The sequence below is a fragment of the Caretta caretta genome, chromosome 5 (genome assembly GCF_965140235.1).
Source record: "Caretta caretta isolate rCarCar2 chromosome 5, rCarCar1.hap1, whole genome shotgun sequence".
Taxonomy (NCBI): Eukaryota; Metazoa; Chordata; order Testudines; family Cheloniidae; genus Caretta; species Caretta caretta.
In genome coordinates, this window is record NC_134210.1 from 28,214,367 (window position 1) to 28,232,963 (window position 18,597).

Below are 18,597 nucleotides of genomic sequence, written 5' to 3' on the forward strand. Positions count from 1 at the left end.
CAGAGCACTTAGAAGAGTCTAAGCTTTAAAACAGAAAGTTGATTTTAACCTTTAACTGGAGATCTGCTATAATCACAGAATCGTAGAACTGGAAGGGACCTCAAGAAGTCATCTAGTCCAGTCCCCTGCACTCAAGGCAGGACTAAGTTATCATCTAGACCATCCCAGACAGGTGTCTGCCTAACCTGCTCTTAAAAATCTCCAATGACAGAGAGTCTACAACCTTCCTAGACAATTTATTCCAGTGCTTAACCACCCTGACAGTTAGGAAGCTTTTCCTAGTGTCCAACCTAAACAACCGCTGCTGCAATTTAAGTCCATTGCTTCTTATCCTATCCTCAGAAGTTGAGGAGAACAATTTTTTTCCCTGCTTCTTGTAACAATCTTTTAAGTACTTGAAAACTATTTTCCACATTTAATTCTCCACATTAAACAAACCCACTTTAAAAAAAAACAAAACAAAAAAAAAAAACTTTCCTCCATCACCATGTATTTTAGACCTTTAATAATTTTTATTGCTCTTCTCTGGACTTTCTTCAATTTGTCCACATCTTTCCTGAAATGTGGTTCCCAGAACTGGACACAATATGTCACTAGATGCCTACTAAACTCAGAGCAGAGCGGAAGAATTACTTCTCGCGTCTTGCTTATAACACTCCTGCTAACGCATCCCAGAATGATGTCTGCTAGTTTTTGCAACAATGTTACACTGTTGACTCATATTTAGCTTTTGATCCATTAGGATCCCTGGATCCTTTTCCACAGTACTCCTTCCTGGGCAGTCATTTCCCATATTGTACGTGTGCAACTGATTTTTCCTTCCTAAGTGGAGTACTTTGTATTTGTCCTTATTGAATTTCATCCTATTTATTTCAGACCATTTCTCCAATTTGTCCAGATCATTTTGAATTGTAATCCTATGCCTCAAAGTACTCGTAATCTCTCCCAGTTTGGTATCACTTGCAAACTTTATAAGAGTACTCTCTTTGCCATTATCTAAATCATTAAGATATTGAACATAAGTGGACCCACAACTGATCCCTGCAGAACCCCACTTGATATGCCTTTCCAGCTGGACTGTGAACCACAGCTAACTACTCTCTAGGAATAGTTTTCCAACCACTTATGCACCCCACCTAACACTAGCTTCATCTAGGTTGTATTTCCCTTGTTTGTTTATGAGAAGACCATGTGAGACAGTATCAAAAAGCCTTACTATAGTCAAGATATACCACATCTACCACTTTCCCCCCTCCCTATCCACAAGGCTTGTTGCCCCGTCAGAGAAAGCTATTATTTTTGGGGAACACGATTTGTAATGAAGACTTGTGCCAAACAGGATTTTTTTCCCCGTTTAATTTTAAAATTTTAACAGAATTCTGTGATCAAAGCACCATGATAATGCAGAGTGAGTGAGTGTAGTTTTGATTTGCAGTAACTGTGGTGGTTTAAGCTAAAAGATGCTAAACACACATACAAAAACACCCTTTCGGGGCTAAAGTTCAAAACAGATTGATTTAATTGTTTTTCCTAGAAGAGTTATTAAACTATTTTATTCAAAATGTTTCAGAAAATTCAGTTGTCCTCTCAACTGTACTTGTGGTAAACTAACACTGGAGTCACTACTAATTTCATAATATTGACACACTATGGATCAAATGACTGATTGTCCTGCACACTTACACATGGCTTTAGCATCCAGCCAATCAAATAAGAAAATGTGCCAAATTTCTCAACTGTGAGGGTGACTCATTAGAACAAACCACAAATAGAATGGTCAGAATCTGAATCTCTTGGATGTCTTAAAATCAAGACTGAATACCTTCCTGGAATAAATGTTTTAGCCAAACTCAAGTTATGGGGCTCAATATAGGGTAACTGGGTGAAATGTAAGGCTTGGGATATAGAGGCCACACTAGATGATATAATGATCCCCTTCTGGCCTTAAACTTTATGAATCTATGAATTATCAGTTGCCTAAAGAAATAAGGATCTCCCGTGAAGAAGAATATGAAAACATACTTTGGCTACAGAATTAAGCATGTAAATACTTTGTTTGTGCTTTGTTAGATCCATTTGGGATATCCTCATGAGGATGACATGACCTTTCATAGTATAATCCACAAGTATTTATTACTCCTGGGGGCATTCTGTGCCTAAAAAATTCTGCACACAATATTTTAAAATTCTGCAAATTTTATTTGTCAACATACTATATAATCGTGCCAGTTTCAATTATTTTGGTAATTTATTTCAAAATACCTGTCAGCAAGTATGTCTGTAACAATACAGAGACACACAAAAATTACCCCAGGAGAAGAGAGTTAAAGAAACCCCTATGACAACCCAGTTCCTATTTCTCTGTCCCCTTTCTCCCCTCCCTGAGCCAAGCTGTGGGGCCCCCCTCAGCCAATAGCTTTTCAGGTCCTTCTAAATACATCTTTATTTTGTGCTACACTGATTATATGAATTGGCTGCACTTCTGTACAGTGTGCCAAGTACATACTTACATAAGATTTAGTTCTGCAAACATGCACAAAGTTTCATAATTTAAAATAATTTTTAAGCTCCTTTGGAGAAGTTACTTCATATAATGGATTCCAAATTATGTTTACTCGTGAAAATACATCTTATTTTCCTTAGCATGGAAGTGTCAAACTAGCTTATGAAAATCAAGCTCACTTGCTTCTGCTTCATGTACTGCCTCTAACCAACAGAAAATGTTCTTAATGTAGAATCATTATGAGGAGGAATGATGGCTGTAAGTTGAAGGAAACCAAAAAGTCTCTTAGGGGTAAATCCATAGATACATTCTAGAGTAGAAGCAACTTTTTAACCCGAAAGCTGTGTAAAGATACAAGACCGTGTGCTCTTCAATTTAGACACACTTTGATCTAAACAAGAACCCCTCCCCCCTCCAAAAAAAAAAAAAAAACGAAACATTAACCTAAGATGCCAACAGCACTCTGGACTCACTTTAAAATGTTCCAATTTTTCCACAAAGCAAAGAGACTTTCCAAATCTGGCAGTCCACTTTTGAATATAAAAAAACATTTCTAGAGGAAAACTTAGAAGCAGTTACTGGATCAGCAACTACTGATCTAATCACTACTACTTACTGCTAGCTACTAATTACTGAAACAAACGGTTGTATTTAGACTAGGTTTCTACATTCTTGGCTTAAGGTCATATGTATAAAACATAGTATCTATCTTTTAGGACGGGATGGGCAAACTTTTTGGCCCGAGGGCCACATCGGCATAGCGAAACTGTATGGAGGTCCGGGTAGGGAAGACTGTGCCTCCCCAAACAGCCTGGCCCCCGCCCCCATCCAACCCCCTTGTTCCCCATCCCCTGACACCCCCCCCCCGAACCTCCGCCCCATCCAACCTTTCCCTGCTCCCTGACTGCCACAACCCCTATCCACACCCCCACCCCTAACTGCCCCCCTGGAACCCCACCCCCTATCCAACCCCCTGCTCCCTGTCCCCTGACTGCCCTCAGGACCCCCCGCCCCACCACCACCACCGCATTACCATGCTGCTCAGAGCAGCAGGAGCTCGCAGCCCCGCTGCCCAGCAGAAGTGCGCTTCCCGGTAGGAGAGGCGGGCCAGAGTGCTGGTGGCACAGCACACTGAGGCTGAGGGGGAGGGGCCAGGGACTAACCTCCCCAGCCGGGAGCTCAGGGGCCAGGCAGGACGGTCAGCCGTAGTTTGCCCACCTCTATTTTAGGAGATATGTTGAATGTTGTACTATTGACGCAGCAGAAGTAAATGCAATACATTCTAGAGCATAGGACATAATTTAGGGAAAGCAAACAGAGGGAAGACAAGATGGTGGGAGCACTTCCATTTACATTAGTTTACTTAAATAAAGAATCCAATTGTATCTGAAATCCCTGCTTAAATTAAAAACCCATTTAAATCCTGACTCCCTACTTGTATCAAATTCTACCACTGCTTCATAGAGAGCTCATATTCAATTAGTCATATGTACTCCTGTCTCTTTCTGAAATACAGCTGAACAGAGGAGAAATTTAACCAAAAAGTAACTGTTTGATGGCATACACAAGGAAACTGTAAAAGGAATATATAAACAGAAGCAAACAGGAAAAAATATTGATTCCCTGTTTTGGAAATAAAGGTAAGCCTCATCTCATCCTATTCACTGACTCTTTGAACATAAAATGGTCAATGTGACCAGAAGTCGCCTGTTCCAGGAAGAGATAATGAAGTATTAATAGAAAATCATTTTTACTGTACATCTAAAATATACCACATTTACTCCTTCATTTTTCCTTATTAAAGAAAAATGAAAAATAAAACCAGAAGATAGGAAAGCATAATGAATTTAAGAGTAAACATCTAGTATCTCTAAATATTCTGGGACCAACAATAACACCGCCTATAAGTAAGAAACTGGCAGTTGGTATCTATGTCAGTATGTTTCCTAGGGTCACATAACTGAGGCTCTGCCTAGGGTTCTAAATTCTTGGCTTGTTACTCAGCTCCGTCAGTCATATGCTGCAGACAGTGTCAAGTGTGGGAATCTATAAGATTCACCTTAGCAGTAAACTATTTCTTCAAACTATTCCACATATACACTCATATCTACAAAAAATGAAAAAACATATTAGATAAGTCAAAACTGGTTTTTAAAGAGGAAAAGTATGCACTTTGTAAAAGTCAGTCTTAGGAATACCAAACTGACACAAAAACAGAAATATTTAGACTATTTGCAGTGGGTTGGAATTCTATAATCACTTTAAAAACTCTAATCTTTTGCAAGACACTGAAAACCTGAGTACCTAACCCCCGATTATGTCATTCATCTTATTTCAAAGTTTCAAGACATTGTTGCTAGCTTGATTCAAAACAATATGATATTTTCAATAAATATACAATATACTCTGCAAAGAGCTAGATATTTGATATATATTTGTCAAGGGAAAAAAAGATCTGTTTGTCAGTGTACAAAACTGTGTTAGAAGTTGGTCTACTCATAGTTCTGCCACTAATCGGTCTTTCCTAATCTTCCTAGCTACTAGATTTTCACAGAATTCTGAACTAGGTGAAAGGAAACTGCCTCTGTTCTCCAGGCCTCTGGATGATAGTGTCTTCGGTTGCACAGATAACAGTATATTTGGATGCTTCATTCCTCAAAATTTGAGACCATAATTATTGTTAGGTGTGGTAACCACAGTATCAAAGAAGATGAAAGACTGCATGACATGGCTACAAAGTATTGGTCCTCAACTGCAAGTCTCAAGAACCATAGTTGGCATGGGAATTGGGATGTGAAGATAACACAATGGAGTCGCATCTTACGCAGGGGTTAGGTTCTAAAGTCAGCGCGTAAGGTGAAAATCGCGTTATAGTCAAAATTACCCTTGAAAATCCCTTAAATCGCCCATAAAGTACAGTATACTGTACAGGGTTGTGTATACAACCCTGTACAGTAATGTATAAATGTATAATGTATACAGTAAAGAGTACATATGCAAACTATAATTTTACAGTATTGTATTTTTAATTACAGGGGGTCGTCAAGGTTTGATGTCGATCCAGGAGACAGATGACAGAGCTTGGGTGATGGAGAGCGAGTCGTAGATGAAGTGGTTGGCTCTGGTTCAGCTTGAGAAGTTGATTGCGTAGGCTCATCTACTGCTGGTTGTTTTTCCTTGAAAAAACATGGTGATTGGCATCTGTCGCTGTTGTCTCTTGAGGTGCTCAAACATTTATTGATACGGTCTCAAATCATCCGTAATACGATGTGTGATTTTGAGGCTTCGTTCCATAGAGGGATCGTATTCAGAAATTAAATCATTCAAGTGTTTCGCTGCTTGGAACACTTCAGCAAATTTATGAAGATTCCAACTTGCTGGCTCTTCCTGTTAGTCGTCATCATCTTAGTCTTCTATAGACCAGTGCTACTCAAAGCGGTGGTCTGCAAGCCATCGGCTGCCGGTCTGCGCACATATTGAAAAAAAAAATTGCCAGTCCCCCACATCAGATAACTTGAGAAGCACTGCTGTAGACGATTTCATCAGTTCCTCTAACTCTTCATTAGTCAATGTTTCTCTATGGCTCTCAATTAATTCTTTAATTTCTTCCCCAAGGATGTCGACAAAGCCATCACCACCCACTTGCCTGGCCACCTGAACAATGCGTTTCACTTCTTTGTCAATGGTCAGGAAACCCTTAAAATCATTCACGGATTCTTTCCATAGGTTTCACCAACATGTATTGACTGTTTCAGGCTTGATTGCATCCATTGCCTGTTTAATATAAGTGATACAATCGGCAATGTTGAAGGACTTCCAACACTCCATCACATAAAGATTGGGATCAGCATCCATAGCGCTACGTATCCGTGAGAACGTAAGCCTTGCGTACATGGCCTTGAAACAGCGAATCACGTCTTGGTCGAGAGGTTGGAGGAGATATCGCGGGGGGGGGGGGGGGGGAGAAAGACTACTTCAACATCGTTATGCGCAAACCAGAGTGCCGCAGGGTGGCCAGGAGCACTGTCTACGATCAGCAACACTTTAAAGTCAAATCCTTTCTCTTCAAGGGACCGCTTGACCTCCGGAATTAAACACTTGTGGAACCAATCCAGAAATAATGCTGCCATCACCCAAGCCTTTTTATTTGATTGCCAGAACACAGGCAGGAGATTTCTGTTCTTGCCTTTTAGGGCACGGGGATTTGCAGCCCTGTAGAGCAAGCCCGGCTTTATTAAATGCCCAGCCACACTGCCACAAAACAACACAGACACACGGTCTTTAACTGCTTTGAAGCCAGGGGCTTGTCTTTCTGATTTTAAAGTGTAAGTGTGGTTGGGCTTTTTTCCCCCCAGAAGAGCCCAGTCTCGTCAGCATTAAAAACTTGTTCCGGAAGATAGCCCTTTTCTTTTATGATTTTCTTTAATTGTTCGTGGTAGGCTTTTGCTGCCTCTTCATTGGCAGATGCAGCTTCACCAGTAGTCTGCACGTTTCTGAGGTTGAAGTGGTTCCTAAAACTGTTAAGCGAACCTTAGCTGGCTTTGAATTCCTTCTCATCAGAAGGCTGTCCCTCTTTGGCGGGAGCTTTGAACAGCGCATAGAGGCTAAGAGCCTTCTCTTCCAACATGTTGCCATCGATAGGCACGGGTTTATGGTTCACGTCTTTCAGCCATAAGTTTAATGCCTTTTCAGTCTTCACTAAAGTCTTATCACGCACCTGGCTCGTCACGGTAGCAGTTATTGGAGCACTCGATACCACGGCTTGACTAATTTCTCTCTCTCGAATCTTGATGGCACAGATGCTAAATTCATTGCGGCCATATTTATGCGCCACATTGGAGACCGACAAACCATCTCTCAATAAGTCCAACACAGCCAGTTTTTCCTGCAGTGTTGAAACAGACCGCTGTTTTTTCGGTTGAGCACCAGATGAAGTAGTTGACTTGCGTTTAGGGGCCATGTTGTATGAAAAATACATACAGTATCTTTAAACACTAGAATCCCACTCAGCGCGGCGAGATGCTTGCACTATGAGAGGCACACGAGAACTGAGACCGAATGAGGGAATAGCAGATTCCCCTCTCCCATCTCACGCTCACTCCGAGGCATATGCTCATTGAGTGGAAAGGTGGGTGGACGCGCCCGCACTATTTACAGATATCTTGGTTTTGGTTTTTTTTGCCGAGCACATATAGCTGAATTCACGTAAGTTAAATGTGCGCATGATGCGACTCACCTGTAGCTCTAAAGGAAGCCAAGCTATATCCTGATGAGTATCAGGATCGTTAGTGTCTCTATGGGAAATCTCACTTTCATGTCAAAGTTAAACAAAATTTAAAATAAGCCTATGAAACTGAGGTAAGGCTTCTTATCTGCCTATAAAACTCTATGCATACTTTAAAATATTAAACATGAAATGGCCCTGCTCCCATTTGTGTGCAAAAGACTATGATACTCAGACATCTAGGTATTATACATTATCATTTTTGGAAATGTTTTGTAGGACATAAGGAATAGACTGAGGCAGTTAACAGCATAATATAAATGACATAATTGGCCCATAGAACGGATTTATATTTGAAAGATCAGGACTGGTCACAAGTCCCACTCTTTTTAGATACTTGAAAAAAAATTTGAAGTAGAAATCTATGCTTTTTTTCAGATAGGGACAGTAATGATGGATCCAATGTCTATCAGGGTGTGCATCACTAACATTTGTAATTAGATGGGAGAAAAAGAAAGTTTAAAAAATTTAATTTTTCATTTAGAAGTGAAGTTGGGGCCTGGCCTTCAATCACAAAATATTAGGGTTGGAAGAGACCTCAGGAGGTCATCTAGTCCAATCCCCTGCTTAAAGCAGGAACACCACTAACTAAATTATCCCAGCCAAGGCTTTGTCAACCTAGGCCTTAAAACCTCTAAGGATGGAGATTCCACTACCTCCCTAAGTAACCCATTCCAGTGCTTCACCACCCTCCTGGAGAAATAGTGTTTCCTAATATCCAGATCTCCCCCACTGCAACTTGAGACCATTGCTTCTTGTTCTCTCATCTGCCACCACTGAGAACAGCCGAGCTCCATCCTCTTTGGAACCCCCTTTCAGGTAATTGAAGGCTGCCATCAAATCCCCCCTCACTCTTCTCTTCCGCAGACTAAATAAGCCCATTTCCCTCAGCCTCTCCTCATAAGTCATGTGCCCCAACCCCCTAATCATTTTTGTTGCCCTCTGCTGGACTCTCTCCAATTTGTCCACGTCCCTTCTGTAGTGGGGGGACCAAAACTGGATGCAATACTCCAGGTGTGGCCCCATCAGTGCCGAATAGAGGGGAATAATCACTTCCCTCAATTTGCTGGCAATGCTCCTACTAATACAGCCCAATACGCTATTGGCCTTTTTAGCAACAAGGGCACACTGCTGACTCTCATGCAGCTTCTCATCCACAGTAATCCCCAGGTCCTTTTCTGCAGAACTGTTGTTTAGCCAGTCGGTCCCCAACCTCTAGCGGTGCATGGGATTCTTCCTTCCTAAGTGCAGGACTCTGCACTTGTCCTTGTTGAACCTCATTAGATTTCTTTTGGACCAATCCTTCAATTTGTCTAGGTCACTCTGGACCCTATCCCTACCCTCCAGCTTTTCTACCTCTCCCCCCAGTTTAATGTCATCTGCGAACTTGCTGAGGGTGCAATTAATCCCATCATCCAGACCATTAATAAGGAGGTTGAACAAAACCGGCTCCAGGACCAACCCTTGGGGCACTCTGCTTGATACCAGCTGCCAACTAGACATCGAGCCGTTGATCACTACCCGTTGAGCCCGACAATATAGCCAGCTTTCAATACACCTTATAGTCCATTTATCCAAGCCATACTTCTTTAATTTGCTGGCAAGAATACCATGGGAGACCGTACCAAAAGCTTTGCTAAAGTCAAGATACATCACATCCACCACCTTCCCCATATCCACAGAGCCCATTATCTCATCACAGAAGGCAATCAGGTTGGTCAGGCATGACTTCCCTTGGTGAATCCATATTGACTGTTCCTGATCACCTTCTTCTCCAAGTGCTTCAGAATGGATTCCTTGAGGACCTGCTCCACGATTTTGCCAGAAACTGAAGTGAGGCTGACTGGTCTGTAGTTCCCCGGGGTCTCTTTTTTCCCCCCTTTCTAAAATATGGGCACTATATTTGCCTTTTTCCAATCGTCCGGGACTTCCCCCGCGCACCATGAATTTTCAAAGATAATGGCCAATGGCTCTGCAATCACATCAGCCAACTCCCTCAGCACCCTTGGATGCATTAGATCTGGACCCATGGACTTGTGCACATCCAGCTTTTCTAAATAGTCCTTAACCAGTTCTTTCACCACTGAAGGCTGCTCACCTACTCCCCATACTGTATTGCCCAGTGCAGCAGTCTGGGAGCTGACCTTGTCTGTGAAGACCAAAGCAAAAAAACCACCAAGTACTTCAGCTTTTACCACATCATCTGTCACTATTTTGCCTCCCCCATTCAGTAAGGGTCCCACACTTCCCTTAACCTTCTTGTTGTTAACACACCTGTAGAAACCCTTCTTATTACCCTTTACATCCCTTGCTAGATGCAATTCCAATTGTGCCTTGGCCTTCCTGATTAAACCCTGCATGCTCTAGCAATATTTCTGTACACCTCCCTAGTCATCTGTCCAAATTTCCACTTCTTGTAAGCTTCCTTTTTGAGTTTAGACTCACCGAAGATTTCACTGTTAAGCCAAGCTGGTCGCCTGCCATGTTTGCTATTCTTTCTGCACTTCAGGATGGTTTGTTCCTGTGCCCTCAATAAGGCTTCATTAAAATACAGACAGCTCTCCTGGATTCCTTGCCCCCTCATATTAGCCTCCCAGGGTATCCTGCCCATCAGTTCCCTAAGTCTGCTTCTCTGAAGTCCAGGGTCCGTATTTTGCTACTCTCCTTTCTTCCTTTTTTCAGGATCCTGAACTCAACCATTTCATGGTCACTGCTGCCTAGGCTGCCACCCACTTCTACTTCCCCTACCAATTCTTCCCTGTTTGTAAGCAGCAGGTCAAGAGAAGCACAGCCCCATGTCAGTTCCTCCAGCACTTGTACCAGGAAGTTGTCCCCAACACCCTCCAAAAACTCCAATCAGGAAACCCAAATGCACAGTGCACTTCAACTGCTCTGAGCCACAAGTTGCAACAACCACTTTTATTACACTAAAAGAGTATGGTACGAATTTGATGGCATCACAAGCTGTGTCAGAGAGAAGTCTGTTTTTATACCTCTTGGGAGTTTTTGAACCCTTCCATTCATCTACAACCCTACTTTTTGGTGTAGGGCAGTGGTTCTCAAACTAGGGCTGCCGCTTGTTTAGGGAAAGCTCCCGGTGGGCCAGGCCAGTTTGTTTACCTGCCGCATCCGTGGGTTTGGCTGATCATGGCTTCCACTGGCTGCAGTTCACCGCTCCAGGCCAATGGGGGCTGCAGATAGCGACATGGGCCAAGGAATGTGCTGGCTGCCCTTCCTGCAGACCCCATTGGCCTGGAGTGGTGAACCATGGCCAGTGGGGGCTGCCCTTCCTGCAGCCCCCATTGGCCTGGGGTGGTGAACCATGGCCAGTGGGAGCCGCAATTGGCCGAACCTGCGGACGCAGCAGGTAAACAAACCAGCCCGGCTCGCCAGGGGCTTTCCCTGAACAAGCGGTGGCCCTCGTTTGAGAACCACTGGTGTAGAGGGAGCACTCGTGAACTTGTAATCACTGAAACTACAGATTCTTAATCCAGTAGATAAGAACTCAAAACCCTGTTTGAATGATTTTTATCCTTTTTATTCACACATTTCTTTGGTGGCACCCACTCTGCCCACAGACATCAGAATTTTCTGTGCTTGATGGTGGCTCTGCCAGGGGGTGAAAAAAAAAATCTATTTTTAGGACAGAAACGAACTTCCTGTTCTTATCAAACTCAAAAAATAAGTTTCTTTCTTGTTTATGTAGCATGTACACTTGGATAATTCTAATCTCCCAGATGTTAGCGAATAGGAAAAACCTAACCATTCTGGTTTTGAATTGAGATAATCCCACTTGATCTGGGGTAATTATAATTCTTTGATCCCCACTATAGTATCAATTCACTGGATGTTATAGACCACTGGCATTAAATAGCCTCCCCTAAACTGTCCCAGATTCTTCTGAAGGGAAGGAGGAAATTCTGCCCTTTTATGAGAGAAAAGTTGCAATTGTTTGTGGGATGGCACAGTAAGAGTTTTTTTTCTGAATTCTGATGAGCTGGAAGGGTGTTATTTGGCTCTTTTGTTTATTTGGCTCTTTTGTTTAGCTGACTTTGATAAATTAGTGTAAAGTATTTCAAATAAAGAGGAAGAACTTTTGATGTGTGTGTCATGATAAGGAGCTCTGGATGGGACTGCTGGTCCAGGACAGATTTCTGAAAAGGAAGTCTGGACAAAAATTGTTGAGAATTATCCAAAGGGGCAAAAATCTCACTACACACTGCAGACTCTCCAAATTCTCTGTAAAGGCTAAGCCTGCATGAAGCGGGTGTCAAGAGATTCAGAGCCGGCCTGGAAGAGAGAGATTTGTCAGTGGTACTGAGGATGATCAGCTCTAATTTAGGACCTTCTGTGCTTTGTACAATGGTAGATGTAACTTCACTTGTGGTATGAAGAGCTCTTCCTGTAGTGAAGGGAACCGTGGGTGAAGCTGATCTGCTTGACTGCATCGACGCAGACAGCACTGATGCATAGCTCAGGCACTCAGAGGAACTCAATTCAAGTTTCAACTTCAAGGATGCACACTTTAAAGACTTCGGATTGGCTTCTGGACAGGTTTCAAGGAGTCCTTTGTCTAACCGCTCTTATGCTCAAATAAATTGGTTAGTCTCTAAGGTGCCACAAGTACTCCTTTTCTTTCTGCATGAGAATGAAGCAGATTTGACAACCTTCACTGTTGTTGGAACCAGTGGCATGAACAGGTATAAAAAATTGGCCACTTTTGGAGGGGCACTTTGTGTCCCTGCAACCAGAGGAGCTGCCTTTCCTTCCTCCACCCCCACCCCAACTCCTGCGTCCAGAGGAGCTGCCTCTCCCCATCACGGCCCGGTGGAGTTGGCTCTCCCTCTCTCCCCCACGGCCCTGGGACTAGAGAAGTTGTCATCTCCTGCCCTGGACCAGCACTGAGGAGCTAGTTCTCCCCGCTACAGGAGGTGGAGCTGGCTCTCCTCCTTTCCCACAATGGCCCAAGGGCCAGTGGTGCTGGCTCTCCCTCCCTCTACCGCCCAGGGGCCGAGCAGTTCGCTCTACCTGCCCCAGCGGAGTTCTGTGCCCAGGCTGATTTGTGGGGAACTGTGCCCCTGCTTGCCCCCCCCTTGTGCACACCCCTGGTTGGAACTTAATAAAAATTAGTTGATGTACATGTAGTAATAGAATCCAGATCATTTTCTTAACTATGTTGGTTTTACAGTGACAGGAATAAATATTTTAGTCACTAAAGATAGCAGGTATAACTCAAATATACATAATGCGAAAAAGTGTCATAATTCCTATTCATTTCCTTTTATCAGAGGATTTTGGTATTTAACACAGAACAACTTAAGAAGTTACCTGTATCATCCTTTCCATCACAGATTTCTGAATGAAATTTCAGTCAGGTTTTTCCTTCCCCAACAACACTCGCTGAAACTGTCAGCGAGGAGACTATATTTTCAAGCCCATATAATCACCCCCTTAAAGTAGGAGTTTTGAAGTATGAGTAAGTATGGAATAAATGTAACTGGAAAGGGATTAGCTTGATCAAAAGAGATACTAAATACACTTTTAAAAACATTAGTCAATTTCCATACAAAATCAGGATCTAATATACTACCAAGGCATTTATATACCGCTCACTATTTTGGTGTTTGTGCACCAGTTACCTGGACTGAAGTGAAAACTATAAATCATACCACCGTGAATCAACAGTAAATATAAGTAGGAAAAAAAAGGCCTCTTACCTAACCCTCTCTGTTCTAGTCTACCCAAATTCTGCTTTTGAAATATTTCTTGCCTCCTGTTAAGACCAAGTCACAACTCTTCTCTCTGAACTGCTCTACTGGCTATCCATTGCTCTGTGTATTTCTGCCTTACATTAAAAGGTACATTTCTACTTATAACCAAATTAGTCTCCTTTCACTTTCCCCAGATCTCTGGAAACACTCCCTCTATGTCCTCCCCCCCGCAAACATCTCCATTCCTTTTTCCGTGCAACTCCATTCCCCTCTCAAACCTATTCCAGCTTTGCGCACGTCATTCAAATTTCTACTAAAACTCACTTCTGTCACAAAACCCATGAGTGAATTAAACAAACAAAAATTCAGCCACCAAGAGGTAAGTGAACTAATGCATGATCTTGTTTGTTCTCTCTCGCGATGGTGTCACATCTAAATTCTGAATCATAAATTCTTCGCAGCAGGGACTACTGTGAGGGTCCTAACAAACATCTGGCATAGTAAAAATAAAATAATCATTAAAAGAAATTACCACTGAACAAGCTGTACCAGTTAAGTTCTTACCTTAGTAAAATTATTCAAGTGGCCTAGTTTTCTCATATTTGAAACACCTTGTAATTTGGCCACATTTTGGAGAATCTCCCTCAAGTTATCATAGGGTTCTGCAAAAGAAACAGATTATTGGTAGATATGATTCAGAAAAACAAGCATTCACCACATATTTTCCCAAACATAATAGGTACCCTGTTTATTTTTCCGGCTTTTGGTTAAGGATCTAGCCTGTTTTTCTTCAAAGAGTTCCGATTTGGCTTACACCTAGAACCGCAATATGCGTATTTGCGTTCCCAGAATAAGTGGCACAAGCCCAAGAAGTGGACACACACCTATTTCAAAGGAAAATTTTAGCAATACCCTGTTATTAAACAAACTTCAGCAATTTGTAAATCTAGATATTTATATATTCTCCAACACTACAATACTTGAGTACATCATAAATCTTAATGAATTTATCCTCAGCATCTCTGAGAGGGAAGTATTACTTGCTTTTTACAGACTGTGAATTAAAGCACAACGAATGAGCAATTTGTTCAGCGTCACTCAGGAATTTTGTGGTCAAATCAGGAAGTGACCCTGATCTCCCAAATACTAGTGCAGTGCCTTAGCCAGAGGCTATTCTTCCATGATACCAAACTGTAGGCATGCATTGTTTAACAGAAGCTGTACAACATTCAATAAAATATTCACCTTCTTAACTTTTCTGATATTAATACCTTATATTTCCCAACCAACCACTACCCCAGGCCATACCACGGCCAGAGACGGACCCGCTAGGAAGCGGCGGCAAGAAGGAGTTTGCCTGGAGGTGGATCTATTGTAATCAAGACTCAGGGAACTGCTTTTCTAAAGCAGCCAGGACCGGCTACAACTGAGAACATGGGACATTAGCCCTTTCAAGTAATCCTATCACAGACTGGAAAAGCATTATTAGTGAAATATGTAATGCATTTTCTACTGTCTTAGTGAAACTTGCAGCTGGAAAAAAAGGACAGCAAGCACGTTCTGACCAGCCAGCTCCGTGCAAAGCAGTTTGAAAATGACTGCTCTCATCACAGAGAGCGCTATCCCCCATAACTCCATAAACACATTACTGGTCTCTGTCGTTCAAAAAGATTTACTGCAGATCACAAAATCTGAATAAATGGACAAGTCTCTACTCAAGACATATCCTGAACTGATGTAGAAGAACAGGGCAAGAGCCTGCCCTACCACTAGGAGATGCAACCTTTACTCCTAAAAAATTTACTCCAACAGTCTAACTTCCAACTGAACAGTCAGTAAGCACCATCAATTAGGTAACTGGTCAAACACATACACGATAGCTTGGGGAGAGAGTGTATGGTAGAATGTTATGCATCCGGGTTAAACCAAATAAAACCCACTAAACAAACTGAGGTCGATATAAAACATTTCTACACATATATTTGGATACCACATCAAAAGCATTTACTTTTGAGAGGATCATACAATTTAAAGATGGAAGAGATTCTATTGGCAGGTCCATCATGATCCAAGTTCAGGATTATTCTGTATAGTTTATTTTTCTAGGATTTTATCCAGTTTTAGATGCTTCAAGCTGTCAAAGCCATAACAAAGGAAAATTAAAGAGAATGATGCTAGGGTATAGTTATGGTACTGCTTTCAGTTTAGGTCATAACCCCTCATTTCAGGGCTTAAACCGAAGGGGGAAACTACCTCCCTGTTATTTGTCTTCTCTGAAAATATAATTTAACTGACTCCTATTCTTTTTGGTTTTGCTTTTAGCATGGCATAGGTGGGAATTTCCCTAGCTCACAAAAGCTTTTGGACCTGTAACACACAGCTGCCAATACCGCCGAGCCTTCTAAAATGTTCATCTTCAGTTCTCTGATAATCGGGGAGCAAAGAATGCCGTAAATTATCAGACTTAAGCCGATAAAGTTTAAACTTTGAGAGGAAGGAAGGTGGACAAATAGGAATTTAGTTATATCTTCAGAGAGGCTGAATTATAGGCAAGTACGTTTCTCTAATGATACAGTCATTCTTATTCATACAGAGTACAAAGCTTGAAAAAAATTTTGCTAAACTAATTTTCTAGCTTACCGAGGGGCCAGAAAGCATCCCAAGCTTTTCATGCAACTCAGAGTCCTGGATACTTTCCAAAACCCCTACCATCAAACAGGGGAGAAAAAAAAAAAACACACACACACACAAATCCCCCAGCAAGATCTCACTGCAGCACAATCTTGCTGTCCTGGAGAAGGGACTCCAGTATACAAGCTACAATATAAGCAGGAAATTGAGAGGACAAGTGGTCTTTTCTATTACTAAACTACAAAGATGAGTAAAACAATTTGGTCCATTATGATCTGTTCATACCAGCAATATACAATTGCAGAAGGACCAGGCTGATAAAGAATTACAGAATGCCACCTCAGAATACACTTATTCAGGAGAGAAGTATGAAGTAGTCAGCATGTAGGTCAAACATCGTCAACTCAAACCTTAGTTCCAATCAATACTCACAGGGAACGGATTCCAACTAGGTAAAAGAGGTATGGCTCATTTTCATATCATTACCAGAAATAAACTTGAATAAAAGGGCGTAAGATGAGAGAAATACCAGTGGGAGGGGTGGGGTAAAACACAGAGTGAACACAGTTTATGGAAAGTAATCTGGCTCAGCCTGACTACAGCCATTCTTTTCCTACCTGCAACTGAGATATAAATCCTCACCCTAACCAGATCTGAGGTTCTGCAGCTAACTGGATTCCCGTTGAATCAAAGATCCAAGATTCAGTGCAGAACTTTCTCCTTGACATCCCTGTAAATTCTTATATCATGGCAGCAGGGGGAAGTCCAGAACTGGTGTGTGTATATTTGCAGAATAATGGATTGAAATTTCCTATAAATAATAGGAAAAAGTAGGAAGATTGATTGGCAGTGTTGCCAACTCTCACGATTTTATCATGAGTGTCACAATGTTTAGTTTTCCTGAAACACTAGCTCCTAGAATCAATCTTTCATTTAAAAAAAGTTTTTTAGCCCTCCTGGTTATGGAGAAAAGCTTGAAAATATGACAATCATAGAATCATAGACTTTAAGGTCAGAAGGGACCATTACGATCATCTAGTCTGACCTCCTGCACAACGCAGGCCACAGAATCTCACCCACCCATTCCTGTAACAAAACCCTGAGCTATGTCTGAGCTACTGAAGTCCTCAAATTGTGGTTTAAAGACTTCAAGGTGCAGAGAATCCTCCAGCACATACGCTAAAAATGCAAAATCAGAAAGCAAGAAGAATCCATATTTTACAAAATTCTCATGACTTTTAAGCACTTGAGGATGGAGATACGTTATGATTCAGGTGGGGTAAATGTGGTGAGTCAGAGATTCTATTCCCTAGCGTGTTCAAGATAACACCAAAGAGCTCTACTTCATAAAGCAGCCAGTGAAGGGATGGACCACACGCTGTAATCATCACACTAGCACCAGTGACACCACCTTCCCCTAGCAGATTTGGCAGCATTGTCTGACCACATGTAAAAATAATGTTCCAACCACCGTTCCTGTTAAGCATATACTGGCAGAACAAACAGGAAGCATGGTAGATTTCCACAAAAATGTCAATGACTCTATAAATAAGTTAATTGATTAATGTGTAATTTCACACACATCCCTTCCAAGATGCTTGATCAGTAGTTAATACAATAACCAGTGCATGTATTGTGAGTATATTTACAGTAGAAACAGCAGGCTGAAGCACCAGCCAATATCACTTCTATCAAAGGATCCTACAAAACTAGTCTAAAGCAGAACTACCCAAACTTCCCCTTCTACACTGGAGTCTCATAACAGCCCCGCTGCTAACCCACTCCCATCTACTGCAGAAAGTGACTCACCCAAGAGGTTTCAGAGTAACAGCCATGTTAGTCTGTATTCGCAAAAAGAAAAGGAGTACTTGTGGCACCTTAGAGATTAACCAATTTATTTGAGCATGAGCTTTCGTGAGCTACAGCTCACTTCATCGGATGCATACCGTGGAAACTGCAGAAGACATTATATACACACACAGAGACCATGATCTCATGGTCATCTTTCATGGTCTCTGTGTGTGTATATAATGTCTTCTGCAGTTTCCACGGTATGCATCCGATGAAGTGAGCTGTAGCTCACGAAAGCTCATGCTCAAATAAATTGGTTAGTCTCTAAGGTGCCACAAGTACTCCTTTTCTTTTCACCCAAGAGGAGCACAGTGGGTGGCAGCATTTAGTTGGCTCCACCCCCGGAGGTGCCCAGGGCAGAGTGGCATGGAATGGACAAGGGGTCCTTGCCTTCCCCCCCTCTTGCCAGAGCCTCTGACTCCCACAGGCTCAGGACAGTTTAAAAATACCCAGGGCTGTTGACCAGTGGGCATCCAGGACTGGGCAGCAGCAGGAAGAGCACTCAAGGAGTTCCCAGAAATCACGGAGGGGAGAGCAGCAGGCGGCTGCTCCCTGGGGAGGGCTGGAAGGGGCCATGCTCTCCCCATCTCCTTTACAACCTCTGGTAAAGGAAGGGT

The 18,597-nt window shown here is 42.2% G+C and overlaps 1 protein-coding gene across 2 annotated transcripts in view; it reads right to left on the reverse strand.

The window, feature by feature from the left end:
• The window catches only part of RICTOR (RPTOR independent companion of MTOR complex 2), a 187,585-nt gene that overhangs the window by 132,935 nt on the left and 36,053 nt on the right, over positions 1-18,597 (reverse strand). For both annotated transcript variants that reach the window (XM_048849236.2, XM_048849237.2), the window contains one exon: positions 14,063-14,160. In XM_048849236.2, the coding sequence (XP_048705193.1) occupies positions 14,063-14,160 (98 nt within the window). The remainder of the gene's footprint in view (positions 1-14,062; positions 14,161-18,597) is intronic.